This window comes from Eleutherodactylus coqui, chromosome 1 (assembly GCF_035609145.1).
Source record: "Eleutherodactylus coqui strain aEleCoq1 chromosome 1, aEleCoq1.hap1, whole genome shotgun sequence".
In the NCBI taxonomy this organism is placed as follows: domain Eukaryota; kingdom Metazoa; phylum Chordata; class Amphibia; order Anura; family Eleutherodactylidae; genus Eleutherodactylus; species Eleutherodactylus coqui.
The window spans coordinates 527,991,133-528,015,316 of NC_089837.1; the positions used below are offsets into that span (position 1 = coordinate 527,991,133).

At 50.7% G+C, this 24,184-nt stretch overlaps 1 protein-coding gene across 3 annotated transcripts; it reads left to right on the forward strand.

Moving 5' to 3' along the window:
* Positions 1–9,286: 9,286 nt before the first annotated feature.
* Positions 9,287–23,379, forward strand: KCNE3 (potassium voltage-gated channel subfamily E regulatory subunit 3). 3 transcript variants are annotated; one of them, XM_066588370.1, is made up of 4 exons: positions 9,287–9,442; positions 18,393–18,509; positions 20,333–20,481; positions 22,302–23,379. In XM_066588370.1, exon 4 carries the CDS (start codon positions 22,362–22,364, stop codon positions 22,659–22,661), a length of 300 nt encoding a protein of 99 aa, XP_066444467.1. In that variant the 5' UTR covers positions 9,287–9,442; positions 18,393–18,509; positions 20,333–20,481; positions 22,302–22,361; the 3' UTR covers positions 22,662–23,379. The 3 variants fall into 3 exon arrangements, with proteins under 3 accessions (XP_066444467.1, XP_066444466.1, XP_066444468.1); XM_066588369.1 differs by lacking the exon at positions 20,333–20,481; XM_066588371.1 differs by lacking the exons at positions 18,393–18,509; positions 20,333–20,481 and having other exon boundaries at positions 9,293–9,442.
* Positions 23,380–24,184: the final 805 nt, after the last annotated feature.

Below are 24,184 nucleotides of genomic sequence, written 5' to 3' on the forward strand. Positions count from 1 at the left end.
GTGTTGGCTCCGTCATTGTGTCGCCAGGCGCCATCACAGCTTAGTGTGTCCATTCCAGGCGCCCCGCATCCGCCACTCTGAGCTGCAGTCCGCGGCGGACGTTCTCAGACACACACAGGTTTTGTTTTTCACATTTTGCTGCCTCAGCGTTTTCAGGCCTTGTTCACACGGGCGGCGGCGATATCGCCACGAGAGAACCGCTGCTGTGTATTCTTGTGGCGATATCGTGATATTGTGGCGCTATTTGGCCAGGATTTGGGGGGGGGGGGCTTGAAATATAAGCCCTACCCCGGAAATAAGCCCTAGCTGCATTAAAAACAAAGAACAACACATCACCTAACAGGCGCCGTCCGCTCCGCCGCACTCCTCCTCCTCCGGCAGTTCCGTGGAACTTGTTTGTAGTCTTCAGCCAGCACTTCCTGGTCAGCAGGCTCATAAATCCCGCCTCCAGGAAGCGCTGGCTCTGATTGGCTGAGCCGTGGTGCTTGAGAACCAATCCCTGCAGCACTCGATGGACCAATCACAGCCCTTCGATGCGATGCAACACAAAGGAAGGCTCCCTAGGGAAGCGGGCTACAAAACATGGCAAATCGTGGCTGTATAGAGCTGCCGCCATTTTTTCCCTTGCCATGTAGCAGCTGATGTGAAGGACCCCGCCGGGAGGCAGCGGCTTCACAAACACGGGATTGGTGGCGCTGTCACATCGCAAGCAAATCGAGCGGCTTTTGTCGGCCGCGTGTGAGCGCCCCCCGATGTTTGTAGGTTAGTAGAAGCATTCCAGAAGTTTCTACACATGAAGTTTCGGTAAAGACCCCGTATTTCCAGTGTTGCCCCTATTTGCCAGCCTTCTGCCCCTCCCCCGACAGGCTGGATATCTTCTTCTGATGACCCCCGCTCCTCCTCACTATTTCTCGATTTGTCCGCCCGCTTCCTCAGGATTGTCTGCAGGTTCTCGGTGGGATCTGATCTGGGGGTCTCCGGCCACAGACCCTCAATGTCTTGTTCAGCGAGCGGCTTAGTGATGGCCTTGTGACTTGGGGTCCGTCCCGCTACAGGAAGCATTGTTCATCACTGGCTGCTCCTGGACGGTCGGGGGGAGGCGCTGCCGCTGGAGGTTTGGACCCATTCTTAGATGACCAGCCCCCCTCCCCCCATGGATGCTCTCGGGGTTCTTTAGGGACCTCTCAGACGGGATGGAACTCTTCAGCGCCGACCTTACTGTCACAATGTTCTCCTTGCAAGACTTGAGTTCCGCTCCGGTTATAATCTGCCGTCTTTACTTCAACTTCAAGATTACCTCCCTCAGTGGAAGGCCTTCTGCCGCGGCGTTATGGATGTCTTGGGGGGTCGGTGCGGATTGCTAACATGCAGGAGAGGGAATGTAAAAAGGGAACAAAGCCCCCCTCTGTCCTGCGGACATCTCTGTCCAGCGTGGGAGGTCCCTTCCTGTCGGCGTGGCTCATGGCAGCGCTCACCTCTCCTCCAGACAATCGAGGTGTCCCAAACCGTCTGCAGGGGCTTCATCAGATAAACCCGTGACTGACCCGGATGTGTTGGTGCGCAGCGCCGCTCCAAGACTGAAGCAGAAAATAATGGGAAAACCAACATCAGTGTCAATCTGCAAGCCTTTGGCCGCGGCTTCAGGCCTCGTGTCCACCGGCAAATTCGGATTTTAAATCCGGAGCGTTTTTCCTGCACGCGGATCCGCGCCCCAAATCCGGACATGCTGCATTCAGGCGCGGGTCTCCTGCAGGCTTCTATTGAGGCCTATGGAAGCCGTCCGGATCTGCAGAAGACCCGCGCCTGAATTGAACTCACCTGCTCCGGGCGATGCAGGTCTTCCTTCCTTCGTGGCCGGAAACTTCTTTCTCCGGCCCGGCGCATGCACGCGGCACGCAGCCGATGTACCGAGCACATCTGCCGGGTCGAAGAAAGAAGATCCGTCCGCGACGGAAGGAAGACACGCACGGACCGCTGCGGTAAGTTTATTCTGATTTTTCAGCATCATGTCCGCGGGGCAGGCGGGACCCTCCATGGAGAATCTGTAGCAGGCCTGATTTTCCCCGTGGACATGAGGCCTGCACCTTCATCAGTACTGCATGCGGAGCGCAGTCCCTGCAGTTCTGTTACCCCAGGCGCACACACGGGGGGCGCCCATAGATTTGTGAACCCGTAAGGCAGTCCTGTGCGCGGCCGTCTGCTGATCAGACAACTGATCATTAAAGCCTTTACACGGACCAATAATCGTGAACAAGCGCTCGCTAAAACCTTCCTTCAGCGCCCACGGAACTAGGGCAGCGATCAGCCGAAGGACCAGCAGATGTGCGTGACCGAGGGATGTGCTGCGGACGACGAGTAACAGAAGTACGGTCCTGTATCCCGTGACGAGCCGCGCCGGGCACCCGCTTACCCCGCACTTCATCTGGCGCCTTTACTCTGCGCTCCAACGCTGCGATGCTCTGAAGTCCTAATAACAGCTATCACGGTGCGGGGAGTCATCGGGGTGTCAGGAGGAGTCAGATGATGAGATCTACGGACCGCGGTATCTGGGGCCTCATTCACACCGGCGGATATCAGATTTCAGTGCGTGAAAAACGGACTGATTTTAATGTGTGGCTGATCCATGTGACACGTATGTGCTGCGTGAACCCTCTTTAGGCCCATGTGATCCGTGTGACACATAGTGCTGCGTGAACCCTCTTTAGGCCCATGTGATCCATGTGACACGTATGTGCTGCGTGAACCCTCCTCTTTAGGCCCATGTGATCCGTGTGCCACGTATGTGCTGCGTGAACCCTCTTTAGGCCCATGTGAGCCGTGTGACAAGTATGTGCTGCGTGAACCCTCCTCTTTAGGCCCATGTGAGCCATGTGACACGTATGTGCTGCGTGAACCCTGCTCTTTAGGCCCATGTGATCCGTGTGCCACGTATGTGCTGCGTGAACCCTCCTCTTTAGGCCCATGTGATCCGTGTGCCACGTATGTGCTGCGTGAACCCTGCTCTTTAGGCCCATGTGATCCGTGTGCCACGTATGTGCTGCGTGAACCCTCCTCTTTAGGCCCATGTGATCCGTGTGCCACGTATGTGCTGCGTGAACCCTCCTCTTTAGGCCCATGTGATCCGTGTGCCACGTATGTGCTGCGTGAACCCTCCTCTTTAGGCCCATGTGAGCCGTGTGACACGTATGTGCTGCGTGAACCCTCCTCTTTAGGCCCATGTGATCCGTGTGACACGTATGTGCTGCGTGAACCCTCCTCTTTAGGCCCATGTGAGCCAGGTGACACGTATGTGCTGCGTGAACCCTCCTCTTTAGGCCCATGTGAGCCGGGTGACACGTATGTGCTGCGTGAACCCTCCTCTTTAGGCCCATGTGAGCCAGGTGACACGTATGTGCTGCGTGAACCCTCCTCTTTAGGCCCATGTGAGCCAGGTGACACGTATGTGCTGCGTGAACCCTCCTCTTTAGGCCCGTGTGAGCCAGGTGTCACCCGCTTTATTCTTCTGCAATCCGTGGCTTGAATGGGCTTCCATTATTCGCAGGCCCCCAATACGACACAGGCTCCTACCCACCAGCGTTTTTTTCACGCTGCGTTATCGCTGCGTTATCTGATGCACATGTCCTCGGGACTCTCTAATGTTAAAATCGCCGAAGCGCCAACTTCCAATTTTAACATTAGAAAGTCCCGCTGACATTTCCATTAAACCCGCTGCGGGGTAGGGGCCCATACTGTGGTTTTTTTTTTTTTGCATTCTCTGTCAAGAAAGCGCCATTGACTATAATGGGGGGCTGCGCAGTCAGACCGCACACGGGCGGGGAAATCACCCAGAAGTCTTCAGGGCTTAAAGGAATTTTCCCACAAAAGGTTAAAGTGGGATTCCAGGCTTTTTTAACTGATGGCCTGTCCTCTGGTCCTCAGAAGGTCCCCGGCTGCCATGGCAATTAAATGGCACCTCGCAATCTCATTGCAGATGGGGGGCATTCAAGACCCCTGAACACAGATCGGGTAGGCACTGATCGTGGCTGTCAAAAGCAGCTGGTACCCGCCATGTATGGATGGAGCAGGATTGGCACCTGATCCCGTTCCTGGCGGAAACACATCATATGGCATTAAGGATAAGGAACTGGCTGATGTGTTTGGGTCTGACACTGGGACCCCCGTGGTCCCCAGAACAAGGCTCCGGCACGTCCTGACGTGAGGGCAGCAGACGTTGTGCATTCATTTCCATGGGACCACCGGAGAGCCGACCACTTGAACTCCGCTATGTCCAGCAGTCCTATGGAAGGAACGAGCGCACATCACCTCCACTGCCCGGTATTCAGGATGCAACGGAGTCCTGTTCTAGCGATCAGTGATGGTCCCAGCAGTGAGACCCCCACCGATCAGCAAGCTATCTCCAATCCTGCAAGTAGGTGATGCCTAGTTTTTGTGGGGTAGCCACGGCCGTGATCTCCGGCTCTGCCCTTTACGGCAAGATGTTGGATGTTCGTTCCAGCCGCCACCGGCCAGTGATTGCACCCTACGCCCGCACCGACACCATGATGTGCACTTAGGACACTTTGCGTTAAGTGCGTAGCTACAACTTCGTAAATACACGTCAACTGATGCCAAGAGGTTAATTCTATATGTTTTTGCCCTGTGTGGCCACTAGGGGCAGTGTTACTCATATAGAAGGTGAGCCGCACAGTCACCTCGTACAGGTCAGTTCTCCTCTCTCGGATATCATGAGACGTCCCCAACAGATGGTGGGGTTTTCGGGGAGAGTCCTATTTTGGGGGGAATCAATGAAGAATGTCAGTCTGATCGTGCGGAAACCTGTTGGTGATCAGCCAGAAGGAAGGCGGCGATTGGAGGCTACCAGTCACTGCTTCCCCGAGACACCAGCGGGGCCTGTGGGTCCGCACCGACAGGAGGGCTAGTGGCATCGGATCAGCTTTCCTGTCTTATTCCCCATCCACAGACATCACAACCAAACTCACTTCCCATGTAAAATAGGGAAAATGCAAGTGTAGCAGCTCAGCCGGCAGTGACAGCCGTGACTGACAGCTCCGGCGTACAGGTCACCGGCTGCTTATCAGTGCAAGGTCCATCCGAAGTAAGCTGCGATGCAGGTGGAATTCTGAGGGACTACAAGTGCCAGGAAAATGCATTCCTTCTCCAGCTGCACCAATGCAAAATTTGGGCTTTCTTTGGAGTCAAAGACAAGTGGTTCCCAGCGGGCCCCAAACCTTTAACCCATTCCAATCCACTGTCTGACCTGTGAAGACATTATGATTTAAGGCTGTACAGCTCCGATGTTGGAAGACGTCCGTCGGGGTTCTCTTACTGTATATTGCCAGCCTCTCTGCTGTTAGAGCCTATCCAACGCGTCACCTCATGCAGTACTGGCTTTAGCCAGCAGATAGCGCTGTTGTATAATAGGAGAAAAAGAGTGAGCCCCCTAGAAAAACCAGGATACAAATTGGATTAGAAAGGGTTAAGCTGCCTGAGGTGAAGTGTAACCACTGGCATTGAGGATGGAGACTTCACTATAACCAAGGACTAGTCCATCCCAGTAGAATCCCCCCCCCCCCACACACACACACACCATAATAGAACCTCCTCTAAACCTTTGTTACAATGTATCAGTTTGGACATCCCATTGTGGGACACTTCAGCAACATTGGTTTCCTAATAGTTTATTACAATATATCAGTGCAGGTAACATATCAGTCTGGGATGGACAGAGGACATTGATGGGATCCAGTTTCCTAAAGTTTCATTGATGCTCATAAAAGGGGCGGGGCTGTGACTACCTCTGCAGATTGTCACCACTAGTTGTCACTGTATACTAGTAGAGCTGGTGTGGATCCCCTGCGGCTATGTATTTGCCCTTCATAATGCCGGGACTGCGCAATATTAGAGCAGATATTCTTCTCTGTGCTGATGTGAACGGGTCCGGTGTTAGTCTAGGAGGAAACAAGGACATCCAACGCCTTATTCCATGGAAGAAGGAAGTGAGAACAGACAAAAAGTTAAGAAATGACCGTCCACATCACGAGAATCTGAGTAAGAGAGGAACGGTCACAATCCAAACTACTGCAAGTCTATAAATGAAGGGTCGGAATTAGAGGAGGGGGGGGGGGGGCACTGAGATACATAGACTGCACTGGATTATACAGTAATACCATTCCCTACCCCAAATATAGACACACTTACTCCCCTACAAGTCATACTCTAGTGGGCCACCTCTAGCTTGGATACAAGATGTGATACTGGAGGCATAGAGGCTCTAGTACCCTGTTGTACTGCCTCTAGCTTAGATACAAGATGTGATACTGGAGGCATGGAGGCTCTAGTCCCCTGTTGTACCACCTCTAGCTTGGATACAAGATGTGATACGGGGACATAGAGGCTCTAGTACCCTGTTGTACTGCCTCTAGCTTAGATACAAGATGTGATACTGGAGGCATAGAGGCTCTAGTACCCTGTTGTACCGCCTCTAGCTTGGATACAAGATGTGATGCGGGGGGCATGGAGGCTCTAGTACCCTGTTGTACCACCTCTAGCTTGGATACAAGATGTGATACGTGGGGGCATGGAGGCTCTAGTACCCTGTTGTACCACCTCTAGCTTGGATATAAGATGTGATGCGGGGGGCATAGAGGCAGCCACAGAAGTGTGACAATACTGTGGGGGCTCCTGTGACCCCCTTGTGTGTGCGTCCGAGCATTATCCTGCTGGAAGCCGCCATGAGAGGAACACGTGGTTGCAGGATGTCCTGAACATATGGCTGAGCTGTCATTGTCTCTCCTACCACTACTAGGGGGGACTGACTGTCATGTACGCTGGCCCCCCAGACCATCACACCAGCAAGGGGCAGTGTGCCGCTCCACAGCAAAGGCACGGTTGAGGCTCTCACCCCGAGGTCTCCAGACAAGAACACGGCCGTCGTCAGCGCCCAAACTAAACCTGGACTCATTGCTGAGGACACCCAGTTCCCCTCCATAGCGTCCAGTTTCATCGTTCACGACACGGGGGCGACGTTGGGGTTCAGAGGTCGTACGTGTAATGGTGGCGACTGTGGGGGTCAGAGGCTGTACATGTAATGGGGTTGACGGTGGGTGTCAGAGGTTGTACATGTAATGGGGGTGATGGTGGGGGGGGTCAGAGGCTGCACATGTAATGGGGGTGATGGTGGGTTCAGAGGCCTACATATAATGGGGGTGACGGTGGGGGTCAGAGGCCGAACATGTAATGGGGGCGATGGTGGGGGTCAGAGGCCGTACATGTAAGGGGGGCGACGGTGGTTGTCAGAGGCCGTACATGTAATGGGGGTCACGGTGGGTGTCAGAGGTTGTACATGTAATGGGGGTGATGGTGGGGGGGGTCAGAGGCTGCACATGTAATGGGGGTGATGGTGGGTTCAGAGGCCTACATATAATGGGGGTGACGGTGGGGGTCAGAGGCCGAACATGTAATGGGGACGATGGTGGGGGTCAGAGGCCGTACATGTAATGGGGGCGACTGTGGGTGTCAAGGGCCAAACGTAATGGGGGCGACGGTTGGGGTCAGAGGCCGTACATGTAATGGTTGCGACTGTGGGTGTCAGAGGCCGTACATGTAATGTCCTTCAGCCAAGCGCCTGGACATGGTTTAACAGACACAGGGGTGTAACGATGGTGCCCCCTATCTCTGCATGGTTGACAACAAAACAGTTGGAGCTGCTGGTGCTTGTCGGATGATCAGACGATCCTCTCTACTGGTGGTCTATTGGGGGTCCTGAGCCCGCTCACCTTGTGTGCCCTCACACACCCACTGACAACGACCCCTAACAGTCTGGTCAGACGCTCCTCTCTACTGGTGGTTTCTCGGTGACATTCTGAGCCCGGTCACCTCGTGTGCCCTCACACATCCACTGGTCCCAACACCTCCTAACAGTCTGGTCAGATGCTCCTCTCTACTGGTGGTCTGTAGGGGGCGTCCTGAGCCCGGTCACCTTGTGTGCCCTCATCCACTAGTCCCAACACCCCCTAACAGTCTGTACAGAGCGGCCGGTGGGGGACAATTCATGGATACGACCATCCAGCTTCTCACATCCCAATAATGCGCCCCCCTCTGGTAACGGGGTGACATTTCTTCTCTGTGTCGTAGAGGCGTCTAGTGGACAAGCTCTACACAAGCGGAAGAAGAGGTCACTACACACAAGGAGCGTCCGAGAGCCTCTTATAGGCCAAGGGGGAACCACTGTTAGGGCCTCCGGTGACAAGACCGTCCATCTAATCACCACAACTCTCATCATTACAGATCTGCCTTAAATGGGGCGCAGGGCGGGGTCTGCAGCAGAACGACAACTTCTGGGGGGCAGGATTTAGCCGGATTCTCTCCTTTTTCTGTACTGTGGAGGGGCGCAGCGACCTGTCGTCGGACATGCGCTGTACAGATTTTTTTTCCCAATCGTTTACTTTTCCTGCGCCGTCACTAGGCGATGACGCAGAATCCGTGACCTGTCTGCAATGTTATAGCAGACAGTCCATGGGTCGGATGGCTTCCATTAACTTCAATGGAAGCCATCCACGCAACATCCGTGCAAAAATAGAGCATGCTGAGATTTTCCTTCCAATCGCAGTTGATTTCGACTTGCAGGAAGAATGGATTTCCCGTAGCATGCTATGGGTGGTATTTGCTGCAGGTTCACGGTACTGACGCCCAACACGGATTCCACAGCAAAAACCGCCCGTACGCAGGTGGCCTTAATCTGAGGCTAAAACAAAGAGCCGTCGTGACTTTGTGATGTGCACCTAAGGAATCCAGCTTGGCTGCAGAATGTTTATGGGCTGTAATAGACATCAGCAATGTGCGCTGACGAGGTTTCAAAAGGAGAAACCGACATTGCAGATAAGCCGAGGAGTGGCCGGCGTCACCATCAGTCACCGATGAGAACCGTCAGCGTGCGGATGAGCTGATTAGAGGCGACAGATGCCGCACAGTGTAGGAGGTCGCTGATGCATAGGCATTACCCGTCCGTCTGATGTGCGCACATCTGCATGAGACTCGCATGAGTATGGAACATGCTGCCACTTTTCCATTTCACGGCATCGCTGTGGAGAAAGATCGCCCGTGCGAATACCCCTTTGCAAGTAACAGGTTGTATTTTCGTGCATCTTGCGCCATCTTCTCGCCCGTGGGAATGCACCCTTATACTGCACATATCGGGAAGTTGAGGCCAGTCACATGAAGAGAGAGCTGTCAGTAGGAGACAGTAGGAGGTGCAGCTGTGAGAGCGTCAGGAGGGGCAGGGAGGGAAGAGACTGAATGGAGAGTGAGGGGAGTGGAGCGCACACTCAGGTGGAGCTCTCATACCATCACATGAAGCCCCAGCTCTGGGAGGTGCACGACTAGTCAGAGACATCTCCGAAGACGCTTCTCACTGGAGACTTCCTCAGGATGACACGAGATCCAAGTAAGACAATGATGAAGGGGGTCAGTAAGAGTAACATGGGAAGGCGCTGCGATTCATGCATGTGTGTCCCTACTGCAGCCTATAGGGGACAAGGGGCTACTAAAGCTCTACAAGTAGCTCTGTGACCCCCACTAATCAGAAGAACAAGGGGTCATATCATAGTCATTGGTCCCAATCAACTCTATGGCAGGTGGCAGAGTACCCGACGTATCAACAGGCGGTGGTCTTAGCTCCAGGCTGTGGGGTCACTGTAATACAATGCAGGCAGGTTATGCTGGGACTTGTTGTAGCAGAGGTTGAACAATCTCATGTCTGGAGAAGCTGGTGACAACCAATATGTTCAATGTTAGGCATTTAGTTCTGCAGTTCTCTACTAGACTCTGGGAAAGCTGGGTGACGATTGGTAACCACATTATTACTCCGCTTTCCCAGAAACACATAAAAAACGGGATTTTTGGCCTCCAGTCAGAAGACGACTCAAGGACTTCAGGGCAGTTGCGGCTTTATCTCCTTGCTGAGACTGCTCATATTTGGTTGTGGTATTTCGCTGTTTTCCTTGAGTCTATAAATGTCTCGGCCTCCGGCGTCTTGTAATAAGCAGCAGATATCCTGAGCTCCACATCCCACTATTGCCTGCGAGGCGAGCGGATGGATGTGGACACGTCGCCACCTGTAGCGTGACGTCACACTCAGCAGTAATATGCAGAGCGCACTGTATTACGTACAGCACAGGAGGGGTTAAGGCGGCCATATACATACAAGTAGGTTGTCGGCTGAACAACTATTGAACGGTCGTTTTCCTGACGCAGTCAGACGCACTTACAGTCCATACTGGCCTTTACCGTTGTTCAGACTGGCCGTACGTGTTCAGCGACAGCCGGCGACCGATCTTGCTGAGAATGTTCATTTGAAGGAAGATTGTTTTATTGACTCGTGACGATCAGATGGAAAATCTCCAATGTTGCCGATCTCCTTCCAGATGGTGACAGTGGGCCGTCGGTCAGCTACAATGACTGCTCATCATGGAGTTTCACCTTCGGTTTGGTTGAGATCTCCCATTTCCTGCCACTTTTCCGTAATGCGTGCGGGCACTGTTAGTTTGAGGGTCCTCAGTGTGAGCACATTTGCTGACTGCAGTGTACAGGGGTGAAGCAGTCAGAGGGACATTATGTCTATACGTTCCTATATTATTAGAATGGGATGAACATATGGATGTACTGAGCACGCTCCAAACATCCTCAATGGGAGATAATGCTCCAAAAAGCCTAAAAAGCCATGCCCGGCTTCTCCTAGCTCTAAATAGCACCTGCATGGGCCAAATCCTGGCATCCCCCAGCAGCTCTCAGGATCTCCCAACATCTCCCAGGACCCGGCAGCTCCCAACACCTCCTAGTGTTTTCCGGCTCCCAGCATCCCTGACATTTCCCAGGTCCCAGCCTCTCCTAGCACCTTCTACCTCCCAGCTACCAACATGTCCCAGCAGTTTTTCACATCTCCCATTGCCCAGCTCCTGAGATCTCTCACCCCCACACATCTCCTTCCTCTTGACATCTCTCAGCTTCTGGATTCTCTCTGGTCCCAGCACTTTCCCAATAGCAGCCGGCCTTGTTAATATCCCCACCTCTCCAGGTCACAGCAGCTCCCGACCTCTATCAGCGCCTGACATCTCCCAGCTCTCAGGATCTCCCAGCTTAAAGGGATTTTCCACTTTAGTTTAAATAAACTTAATCTCTGTATAAATAAAACGCTCTACAACATTTAACAGACTTTGTGTTTTAATTTGTCACCATATTTAAGATCTCTGCTTGTTGTGAAAGAGTGACAGTTGTTTACATTCAGAGACCAATTCCCCGAGTCCTGCTGTTACAAAGTATCCAGTCCACAGAATGCTCTAAACAGGCCGGACCCAGACTGATACATTGTATCTAACTAGTGCTGCTCTGCTGGGCCGTGGAGACAATTGTATCAGTGGAGACCATAAACACAGCAGCAGCTGCACAAATCCCCACTACTTTGTTACAATGTATCAGTCTGGAGTCCGGGATGTTTTGTCGGCCCAACCATATGCCGGTGATGGGTGGTTTCCAGTTTTATATAGATAAGCCATAATCTGTGTATAGATGAAAGGTTATATAATTATCCAGTGTGGATAATGCTCTGTGAGCTGAACAGCCCGGAGTCCAGACTGATACATTGTAAAGCCCCATTTAGACGGGACACACTGCTTGGCAAACGATGCCCAACAGCGTCCACTGTTACACAGGAGCGAGTATCACTGGCATCGCTCAGATGCGCGGTTGGCATGGAGGTGGGGCGGCTGGGGGACCCTCTCCTCGCTCTCCATTCACTGTAAGTAAGCAGTCATTCAGAAGTGACCGATTGCTGTTTACACTCAACGGCTAGTCGTTCAGTTTGCTGCACGCATTCACACAGGACGACTATCGCTCCAATTCCCGCGGGAGCTTGAACAACTCCGAACAATAATCGCCCCGTGCAAGCTGGCCATAACAAACTAGCAGAGATACTTGTGCAGCGCAGGATGATGTGTTTGGCTCACAGAGCGTTGTCTACACTGATAGTATTGTATCCACTTCGCCCTTCAGAGCAGGACTAGTGGTCTGCAGGATTACTGCCTCAGAGGTGTCCTCATTCACTGACAGCAAGCTGAGATCAAGAAAGTGGTGAGACAAGGAAATATAAAGGCAATTAGAAAGTTGTAGAACTTCTCATTTATACTCAAATCAAGCTATATGGATATAAAACGGCAAACGGCCCCTCACCAGTATACGGCTGGGTGCGCTCGTGGGGAAGCGGTGGTCACAGCGGTGGATGACCTCATACTTAGGGTGGTTTCACACAGAAAATCACGCAGTTTTCACAAGATGTTTGATGATGCGAGAGTCAGTAAAAAGCAGAATGATGAATCCCAGGATTTACAATGCTTTTTTTCCCCATTAGCAATATATTCACTCATGTGATTTTCCGAGAGCAAACAATCGTGGCGCGCCGTATCTTATGCGTTTTACCTTTTTGTAATCGCCCATCTTTCTCCATGGAGCCTCCTTTTTAATCGCATCGCAATGCAACAAACTTGTGTTGCGTTTTTAACATTAGAAAGACCCATTGACTTTCGCCATAAATATTGCACAATTTTATGGCGGGGGGCAGAGATGTGATGCGAGATTATTCTAAATTGCGGGAACATAGACGCGATTTTCTTGTGGCAAAATCGCAATCGCCTGCGTGAAACTCGCCGAACAATGATGGATGTTTCTTCTTGGGATTTTTGGATTGCGGCTCTATAGACACCGTTGTAGGAAATGTTCTTAGGACGTGTCCCACCATGTGAGCATATACGTGGGGCTTATTCACACAGACACATTTGTGCTGAGTACACATGAAATACGCAGTGAATAGAGCCCATTGATTTCTCTGGGTTTGGTCACATGTGCGGTTTTTGCATACGCATTTCAGATGTGAAAAAAAAGCGCACAATACTCTTTGCGGATTGCGCACAAAGCAGCACATATTAAACCAATTAAACTTAATTGCCCATTACAATCAATGGGAGCGTGCCCTGCATATTTTTTTGTGTGCGCGAAAATGCAATGCCCATTGTACAAGTATGCAGCGCAAAGGCATTCGTAAATAGGCTTCTGCCTGTGTAAAGCCGCACTTAGAGTGGGACAGCGCGTGCTTTTGTTATGTTACCGCCCTTTCGCACGGGCAGATAAGTCGTTCAGATTTCTGCATACAGCAGCTAACGATGATTGCTCCGTGTAAATGCTGCTCCGACTAAACGACGAATGAGAATTTGTTCGCTTCTCGTTTGTCGTTCAGTTTTTGCGCGCCATGGATCAGCCTGTGTCCATCTATGAATGACAGCCTGTTTACTGTGAATGGAGGCGGGTGAGCCGGTACGATCCCCAACCCGATCCGCCTCCATTCACTGAGCGAGGACCGTTCCTGTGCCCGACAGATCGCCCGTGTAAAGGGGCCCTTATGACTGTAGATTCCTCCACTGCCGCCAGGGGGTGAAGCTCTGGGCTCGCAGATCAGCTCCTAGAGGAACCCTGCAGACTATCGCTGCCACCTTGCACCGCAGGCTGCGCGCAGCGGAATAGGTTACTACTAAACAAACAACAGGAAGTGAATCGGACAGCGAAGAAGAGTTTACAAGAAACATTTACAGCGGAAACTAAGTTCCTGGATAAGTTATTCAGAGAGTCATTAGAGGGGGCCGGCCTGGACAAGTTACTTGGGGGGGGGGGCGACCCAGACAAGCTACTTAGGGGGGGGGGGGGGGTCCTGGACAAGCTACTTAGGGGGGAGGGGGGGGGGGCGACCCAGACAAGTTATTTACAGGGGGGCCGGCCTGGACAAGTTATTTAGAGGGGGGGGGCAGTCCGGACAAGCTATTAAGAGGGGAGCCGGCCCGAACAAGTTACTTAGAGGGGTGGGGGGTGGGGCGATTCAGACAAGCTATTTAGAGGGAGGCTGGCCCGGACAAGCCACTTAGGGGGGGAAGGGGGCGGCCTGCACAAGTTACTTAGAGGGGGGCCGGCCCGGACCACCTATTTATAGGGGGCGTCGGCCTAGACAAGTTATTTAGAGGCGGGCCGGTCCGTACAAGCTATTTAGAGGGGGGCCAGCCTGGACAAGTTACTTAGAGGAGGGCCAACCGGGACAAGTGCTTTCCATATTGTAATTCCCCATAGGGGTGCAGCGGCTCTCAGTGATGGACGGAATGTTTTTTTTCCTCGTTGATTAATGCCTGTCCCGCGGCTTTCCCTCTGAGCATTGCTTCCAGCAGACAGGCAGCCATCTAGTCTCTCGCCTTGTCCATTATCTCCAGTTAATATGGTGGAGACCCCCTTATATTACATCTACATGATCTAGTGGGGAATTTTAAATGAGACTGTCTTAAGGAGATTGTACCAAGATTGTAAGTTATTGCCTATCTATAGAATATCCACAAGATGAATATCTCCAGCAGTGAGACCCCCACCAATGGGGGTCTTGTGCCTCCGTCCTCCTCACTACGGGGTTACTGCCCCCCCCCCCCCCCCCACAGTGAGGAGCAGACTGTACGGAGTGCTGGTCACACACCCGCACCATCGCTCCATTCACTTTCAGTGGGCATGTGGAGACGCCGGGCATCACCTGGTCGTTTCTATCAGCCCCACTGAAGCGAATGGAGCGCTGACCGTGTCAGCACTTCCTTCATGCTGACATCACTGTGGCCCCGCAGGGGCTAATTACCTAATCTAGCCAGGATGCATAGGGGCCCCTTCACGTGAGCGTAAGCAGATTTGTACGCTGAGTGATCGCACTCAAAGAGTGGTCATAAATGGCTGAACATCCAAGTGGAAGAATGAATTGATGGGAAACTGATCAAATTTGCCAACAACACAAAGCTAGGAGGGTTAGCTAACACTAGGGAAGAGATGGAGAGGATTCAAAAAGATCTAGATAAGCTTTAGCAGCTGCCTGACACTGGTTGTTCCAGTTAAGCTTACAGTTATAAACCCCCAAGTCCTTCTCCATGTCGGCGTCCCCAGACGTTTCCCATCTAGTGTGTAATGGGGACATGGATTTCCTCTGCCCGTGTGCAGAACCTTAAATTTATCAGTGTTACCCCTCATTTGCCACTTGTCTGCCCAAACACCCATCTTATCCAGATCCTCTTGCAATCTCCTTCTGTTCTCTCTTTGTTAATATAGTTTTGTGTCATCTGCAGATATTGATATTTCACTGCACAATCCTTCTACTGGGTCATTAATTGTACAAGGAAAGACTAGAAGCCATGGGATGAAACTGAAAGGGAGGAGACACAGATTAGATATTAGACAGTGAGGGGGATCAATGAGTGGAACAGGTTACCATGGGAGGTGGGGAGTTCTCCTTCAATGGAAGTGTTCAAAGGTTGGACAGACATCTGTCTGGGATGATTTAGTGATCCTGCACTGAGCAGGGGGTTGGATCCGATGACCCTGGAGGGCCCTTCCAACTCCACCAGTCTAGGGTTCTATGATTCCACAATGAGTGTACTTCTGATTGGCTCTGGCATTGGGCACATGACCATCAATAATGGTGCTCTGAAGGATTGATTTACAGTCAGTGGAGCTTCTTACGTTGAGCTTTCTTCATGCCCCTGAGCAGTCAGGTAGCTTTCAATGTAGAGACCACTGGAAGGCATCTGCCTGGCACTGAGCATAACTGATAGCTGCCCGATCTTCTGCTAGGACTAGGTTCTTGCAGCTGGGTAGAGAGACGTGTACTCCACATGTTCCCTCTGTAGACCAGGTATGGACTCTGATAGTTCCTGTCTGTATGTACTGAGGGTCTCCTGAATGCACAATTGCAAGATAAAAGTAAGTGGACCCTTTGGAATTCCCTGGGTGTCAGCATTCATTGCTAATACCATGTGGTCTGACGGTTCTCCAAGTCACCAGCTCCCCTTTAGGGAATGCGCCAATGGTCAAAACGCAGGATTATGAAACCAATGATTTTCACTGGTTTCATTCCCATTTGCGATGTTTTCATTCCTGCGATGCTGCGTGGGGAAAAAAAAAAAAGATTGCAGCATGCCCATTCTTTTTGTGATATAACCCATCGTTTCCAATGGGGCCGGCGGCAGCAGTAATCGTGGTCCACTGCTGCATCTGTGACAGCTGCGGCGGGGATGAAGGGATCCCCCGCAGGGATGCAAGACGGTTTCCACGTGAAAACGCCTCGTTGTGAATCACGATATCGCCCTCGCAGTCTGCAGGAGCCCTTGAGGTCAGCAGTATATGGGTACGGAAATGTAAGAACACAAGGAGGCACCAGGCTGCCACTTATGTCTAAAGACAAGTCATCCTCCAGACATCTTCCTGTTTGTAGCAATGATGCAAGACGGTGGAAGGATACAGAATGGTGGGGGAGGGGCGTCCCTGTATGTATAACATGTCTCATCACGGTACATGCCTAGTAATGCCGGGGTAAGGACGTGGCGTGCGAGTCTGGGAGGGCTGAGGGACAACCGGCATGGAGGACTGGTGGTCGGTAGGTGGGGTTATGGTGATGGAAGTCAGCGGGCGCAATACCAAGGGTCAAACCAGGCACAGCGCATGAGGAAAGCATCATAATACATGGAGGAGAGCAGATATAACACATGGGGCCAGGGGCCCCAAGACTTTATACTGCCTGAGGCAACGTGTGAAATGGCCCCAATACACAAGATACCCAACACATATTGGAACCAACAACATTTGTAATAGTAGTGGCCCAGCAGTAATAGTGACCCTGTTAGGGCCCCCATTAATAATACTGACCCCCATAGTGACCCAAGTAGTAACGGTGTCCCCCAGAGTGGCCCCAGTAGTAACGGTGTCCCCCAGAGTGGCCCCAGTAGTTAAAGTGACCTATTTAATGGTTTCAGTAATAACAGTAACCCCATTAGTTGCCCCAGTAGTAATAGTAGCCCAAGTAATAGCAATCACCCACCTGCAGCTTCAGTCAAGCGGCGTCTATGGCTGCTGTGAATAGTCTCTGTGTCCCTGGCCCCTCCAGCATCATTCTGCAAGACCACAGACGCCAGGGAAGAGGTCAGAAGTCACACTGATTACAGCAGCAGTCACCAGCGGACCAGAGCTGCAATCTGGCTGAGTGAAATGATTGCCAGGTTATAGCCCAGCCAGCTAGCAGATGGCAATTATTATTTACCGGGTATTAAGACCCATTTACATGCAATGATTATCACTCAAAATTCGTTCAAATGATGGCACATGAGCAATAATTGAGGAGTGTCAATGCTGCCATTATTCACTCTTTGGCTGAATGATGATTTTAAGGTGAGCTTAAAATCCATTGTTCAGCCTGAGAGAGATAACAGGGACTGCACACTGTGTTCGTTATGGGCGTCGGAGATAACATTGTATTCTGCCCGTGCGAGAACAATAGAGTTATGTGCAGAGCTCAGACCATATGCTGTGCTCTGCAAACAGCTCCGGAGGCTCTTTTACACACAAATGAAGCTGATAAAGTGTTAATGGACATTAGCGTCCAATAGCACTTTATGCAAAACGATCATTTAAACTGTCAATTTTTCATTTAGTTGAAAGATAGTCTTTGCATGTAAATGGGCCATTAAAATAGCCAGTAGAAAATAATTTCCGGACGGGTAGCAAACTATCACCTCTTTGTGGTCCTGCAGACTGCACATGAAGCAGCAGTCTCGGGTTGCCTCATGGTAGCGGTGCCCCTGCATAGGGCACAGTGACTGTAGTAACAGAATGGGGCAAAGGAGGCAAAATACATTGATTCAAATGACATGCTAGGGAAGCAGGCACAATATGTAGAGGGCAGCAAACAAAGGGCATGGGGGCACAGTAGGCAAAGTACATGGGACAGCATACTAAGTACATTGGGCACAACATGTGCAATACAAGGAGCACATCACGTAGAAAGTATGCACAGTACATGGGGGCACAGCGGGTGCAACACATGGAGCACATTGCAGGCCAAACATACAGGGCACAGCGGGTGCAATGCCCAAAGGAAGCACACACAGTACAAGGAGGGCAGCCAACAAAGTATGTTGAGGGAAGAGCAATCACAGCACAAGGAACAGCATATAAAGTACAGGGGAGGCAGCGGGCACAACACGTGGGGGAAGAGTAGAAGCAACATATGGGGGCATCTGTCAAGGAGGTGCAGTACAAGAGTGCCAGCAGGGGGCAGCCTGAGGGTAGAGTGCAAAGGGGCATCATAAATAAAATATACAGGGGCACGAGGGGTGTGTGCCATGGGGCGCTGCGATTGTGTGAAGGTGTCAGAAAATGACAAATTACATAAATCACATTTTTGTGTTAAACATTTTTTAAGAATTTTTTCCTTTCTTTTTAATTTTCGGTCACAATCTATATTGATAAAAATCAAGTCCTAAAACCCTACATTTTTCACACAGAGCATAACACAAGCCTGTCACTTCCTGATGTGTAGCACTCATCTCACCAACATCGCAGGCCGGATTACACCGAGAGTTGACACCTATATGTAGAAAACACAGGATCCGCTATTCACAGTAAGTTATACCACAGCTTACCTCCTCCTCCTCCCTGCACAGTGACCTCTGCACAGTCTCCATACAAGTCAATAGTTCTTCTTCTGTCCATTGTGTGAATGGCCCATGAAGCTGCTGTAAAGAATATCTCTAAATGCTATTAAATGTAGCCCAGGAAAGATAACCACCCCCAGTGATATACAGACAAGGTGGCTGCCCCGGCAGTCATGTACAGACGAGTCCCCCCCCCCCCCCCCCCCATGTACAGACGAGTCCCCCCTCCCCTTCCCCCGCAGTCATGTACAGACGAGGTTGCCGCCCCCACAGCCATATACAGACGAGGTGTGTCTCCCCCCCCCCCCCCGCAGTCATGTACAGACGAGGTGGCCCCCCCCACAGCCATGTACAGACGAGGTCCCCCCCCCCCCCCGCGCAGTCATGTACAGACGAGGTGGCCTCCCCAGCAGTCATGTACAGACGAGGTGGCCTCCCCAGCAGTCATGTACAGACGAGGTGGCCTCCCCAGCAGTCATGTACAGACGAGGTGGCCTCCCCAGCAGTCATGTACAGACGAGGTGGCCTCCCCAGCAGTCATGTACAGACGAGGCGGCCTCCCCAGCAGTCATGTACAGACGAGGCGGCCGCCCCAGCAGCCATGTACAGACGAGGCGGCCTCCCCAGCAGTCATGTACAGACGAGGTGGCCTCCCCAGCAGTCATGTACAGACGAGGTGGCCTCCCCAGCAGTCATGTACAGACGAGGTGGCCTCCCCAGCAGTCATGTACAGACGAGGTGGCCTCCCCAGCAGTCATGTACAGACGAGGTGGCCTCCCCAGCAGTCATGTACAGACGAGGCGGCCTCCCCAGCAGTCATGTACAGACGAGGCGGCCGCCCCAGCAGCCATGTACAGACGAGGCGGCCTCCCCAGCAGTCATGTACAGACGAGGTGGCCTCCCCAGCAGTCATGTACAGACGAGGTGGCCTCCCCAGCAGTCATGTACAGACGAGGTGGCCTCCCCAGCAGTCATGTACAGACGAGGTGGCCTCCCCAGCAGTCATGTACAGACGAGGTGGCCTCCCCAGCAGTCATGTACAGACGAGGTGGCCTCCCCAGCAGTCATGTACAGACGAGGTGGCCTCCCCAGCAGTCATGTACAGACGAGGTGGCCTCCCCAGCAGTCATGTACAGACGAGGTGGCCTCCCCAGCAGTCATGTACAGACGAGGTGGCCTCCCCAGCAGTCATGTACAGACGAGGTGGCCTCCCCAGCAGTCATGTACAGACGAGGTGGCCTCCCCAGCAGTCATGTACAGACGAGGTGGCCTCCCCAGCAGTCATGTACAGACGAGGTGGCCTCCCCAGCAGTCATGTACAGACGAGGTGGCCTCCCCAGCAGTCATGTACAGACGAGGTGGCCTCCCCAGCAGTCATGTAAAGACGAGGTGGCCTCCCCAGCAGTCATGTACAGACGAGGTGGCCTCCCCAGCAGTCATGTACAGACGAGGTGGCCTCCCCAGCAGTCATGTACAGACGAGGTGGCCTCCCCAGCAGTCATGTACAGACGAGGTGGCCTCCCCAGCAGTCATGTACAGACGAGGTGGCCTCCCCAGCAGTCATGTACAGACGAGGTGGCCTCCCCCAGCAGTCATGTACAGACGAGGTGGCCTCCCCCAGCAGTCATGTACAGACGAGGCGGCCGCCCCAGCAGTCATGTACAGACAAAAACAACAAAAAAGAAACATATAGAGAAAGATTTTCCATTTTTCCAATCTGATCTTAATACAGAAAAAATTGGTGATACTGTCCCTTTAAGGCTCCTCTTACTGTCTATTTTGGAATACAGAGACTTACAAGACGTTCCTTGAGGCATGGACAGATAAGGGTGGCTTACGGGATGTCATATACTGTGGCTGCTGCGTTGGTGACACATCTTGTTGTTCTTCAGTCGCCTCCGGCTCTGGAGATTTGAGGTTAATACTAAAGAGGTTCCAGGTATATTCTGTAATCAGCGCCTGTAACACTAATAAGTGATGTCATAATGTAAATATACCGAACAACAGCGCCAGTCACAGAAATGTCACCGCAACAACGCCTCACATGGTAGTTATAAACCTGTACGTAGGGGGCAGAATTATAGTAGTTATAGTCTTGTACAAAGGGGGCAGTATTATAGTAGTTATATTCTTGTACATAGGGGGCAGTATTATAGTAGTTATATTCTTGTACATAGGGGGCAGTATTATAGTAGTTATATTCTAGTACATAGGGGGCAGTATTATAGTAGTTATATTCTTGTACATAGGGGACAGTATTATAGTAGTTATATTCTTGTATATAGGGGGCAGTATTATAGTAGTTATATTCTTGTACATAGGGGGCAGTATTATAGTAGATATATTCTTGTACATAGGGGGCAGTATTATAGTAGTTATATTCTTGTACATAGGGGTAGTATTATAGTAATTATATTCTTGTACATAGGGGGCAGTATTATAGTAGTTATATTCTTGTGCATAGGGGGCAGTATTATAGTAGTTATATTCTTGTACATAGCAGGCAGTATTATAGTAGTTATATTCTTGTACATAGGAGCAGTATTATAGTAGTTATATTCTTGTACATAGGGGGCAGTATTATAGTAGTTATATTCTTGTACATAGGGGGCAGTATTATAGTAGTTATATTCTTGTATATAGGGGGCAGTATTATAGTAGTTATATTCCTGTACATAGGGGGCAGTATTATAGTAGTTATATTCTTGTACATAGGAGGCAGTATTATAGTAATTATATTCTTGCATGCAGGTGGCAGTATTATAGTAATCACTTACTTCTACATAGGGAGCAATATTTTGCCGTGTTTCCCCAAAAATCAGATGCTGTCTTATATTAATTTTTGCCCCAAAAAGGCACAGTGTCTTTTTTCTTGGGGGGAGGGGGCTTATACTCCCCTGGTTCGTGGCGTCCCTATGGTCTTCGGCGGCACTGCAGCAAACTGCAGAGTTCTCCTCGTCTGCCATCTCAGCTTCTCCTGGTGGCAGGTCTTTGAATAACCCGCCTCCAGCAAAGCGTGCACTGTGATTGGCTAATAGAGCGGCAGCAGGCAATCACAGCTGGCACTCGATGAGCCAATCACAGCCCTTCAGTGATGTCATTCACTGAGTGGCTGTGATTGCCTCATTGAATGCCGGCTGCGATTAGCTGGCTGGGGTTCGATGAGCCAATCACAGCCCTTGCTTTGCTAGAGGCGGGGTATTCAATGCCCCATCACCACAAGAAGCTGAGATGGCAGATGGGGAGGACTCTGGAGTTTGACCATTGGGCCGCCGCAGACCAGGTGAGTATTGATTTTTTTTTGGTGGGTATAGCGCAGGTTAGATAGGTCTTAGTTTCGGGGGAGGCCTTATATATTAAGCCTCCCCCAAAAACCGGGGTACGATCTACTTTCAGGGAAACAGGGTAGTAGTTATATTCTTGTATAGGGGGCAGTATTGCTAATATATAATTGACACCTCACAAACATACACCAATGCCATATATAGATCTTACTTGAAATGAGCGAGCACGCTCGGATACAGCAGTTACTCGAGCGAGCATCGCTCTTCTCGAGTAACTGCTTACTGGTTCGAGCGTGTTAGGGGGAGGCGGTGGGGATGAGCAGCGGGTAGCGGGCGGGGGGGGGGGGGGGGGGGGAGAGAGAGAGATGCTCGCTCGAGTAACTGCTGTATCCGAGCGTGCTCGCTCATCTCTAATCTTTACCAGTAGTAATCTGTCAGCATTGAATAGTCAGCAGTTTTGCCTTTTCTGTTTTAGGTCTCTCGGTGATGAGCATGTGATAAGTGATCTTCAACCAGCCTTATAAACCTCAAAGTTATGGAGACTGCAAGACCTATGGAAAAACTTTTGGAAAACCTTCACAGTGTTCTCCAAGCCTTAAACAAGACACTGAACAGCTCCCCCTGTCAGACCATTCCAGAATTAAATGGGACAGCCAGCAAACTGGTGAAATCTAACCGGGACGATAACGCCTACATCTTCATCATCTTTGTCATGTTCCTCTTCGCTGTGACTGTGGGCAGTTTAGTACTTGGCTATACAAGGTCCAAGAAAGTGGACAAACGCAGTGACCCCTATCACATGTACATTAAAAACAGCCGTGTCTCCGTTATATGATGAGGGGGTTGAGGATGGTGTTTGAGTCAAGACCTACATGAAGATCAGAAGTTTGGTCTTCTGGTGTCACCACAAAAGTGTCTCTAGTAATGACTCCATGGTAGAAGGGTTATATTGACATGCTGGGCAGGGTCTGTAAGGGTTGGAAGTCATGGTTTTTGGCCACGTGGTTGTGATGATCATTCCACCATTGTGTACAATGCCCAAGGATTAGCAACACTTTGTGGTTTTTTAGCTTATTTGGGCAGAATTTCTGAAGTCTATTATGTTTATTCTTGGAACATTTTGGTACTTTAGTCAAGATCCTATGACTTGTCCGATACTTCTGCTTGGCACCAATTGCACCTTAGATGTAATGCACTTCATCTCGTTGATCTGGGAGGACAGAACTTAAAACTGGACTAGAAACCCCATCATACTGATACCTGTAGGGAGCCATTGATATAACATTACAATACCTCAGGAGGCACAATGGAGCCAGAGGCGACATACCTCACAGACTTCTGGGTCTGGAGAACATTCCTCCGAGACTCTTTCAAGAATAGAAGGACCAAGATGAAGACAGATCTATGTTTACCCGGCGGCCATGAATAAATAGTCTATTTCATGGAGACAAGTCTTAACTTGAATCATATTGTATGCGTTATAATGTACTGGAAGTTCAGATCTCTCCTCCTTGCTTACAAAACATTAAAAGTAGAATTTTGTTTGTACATTGGATGTCGCTGCTTCATTTCCATTGTTTTCTTCTAGATTTGTAGCTACTTGGGGTCAGACTGGCCCATCAAAGAATAGAGAGTCCTACAGGGTCCCGGGATCTGCCACAATGATGAACCCCAAATGTCCAGCGGGAAGGCAGTCCTATTTAGTAGTGACACTGGAACCAACTCAGTGTGACTGATGGCTTGTCCAGTGTGTACAATGATAATAGACTATGATGTCATTATAGGAGCCGTCCATCATTGCAGCTACAGTACTGTCTGCCAAAAGCTCATTGACGGTTTTTTAATGAACAGTCTAGATTTACAGTCCTTTAATACGGCCCAATTATTTGGCATGAACATTCCTCCAACCGTTCACCCAACAATCAGGGCGCCCACCCACTGGCGATTTTTTTTCCTTTGCGTTTTGCGTTTTTTCTCAAGAGCAATTAGAATTGAATGTGTTCCTGTCCATTTGCGTTTTTTTTTTTCGGTCCGTTGCAATTTTTAACATAGGAACTGTCAGTTGCATATGTGTCCTTATTTTTCTCTTAATGCACCCATGAATGTCAATGGAAATTAACGGAAAAGGCGCGAAAAAGCCGCGAAAATCGCCGCGGAAAACGCTGCTTTTTTCACGCACGAAAATCGCAAACGCCAGTGGGTGGGCGCCCTCATAGTGACTTAGGCTGAAAAGAGATCGATGCCCTTCCAGTTCAGCCTTTTACCCCACAATTTTGATCCAGAGGAAGGCAAACAACTCCAATGAGGTAGAAGACAACTTTCCCCATTTACAGGAAAAAAAACCTTCCTGACAATCGG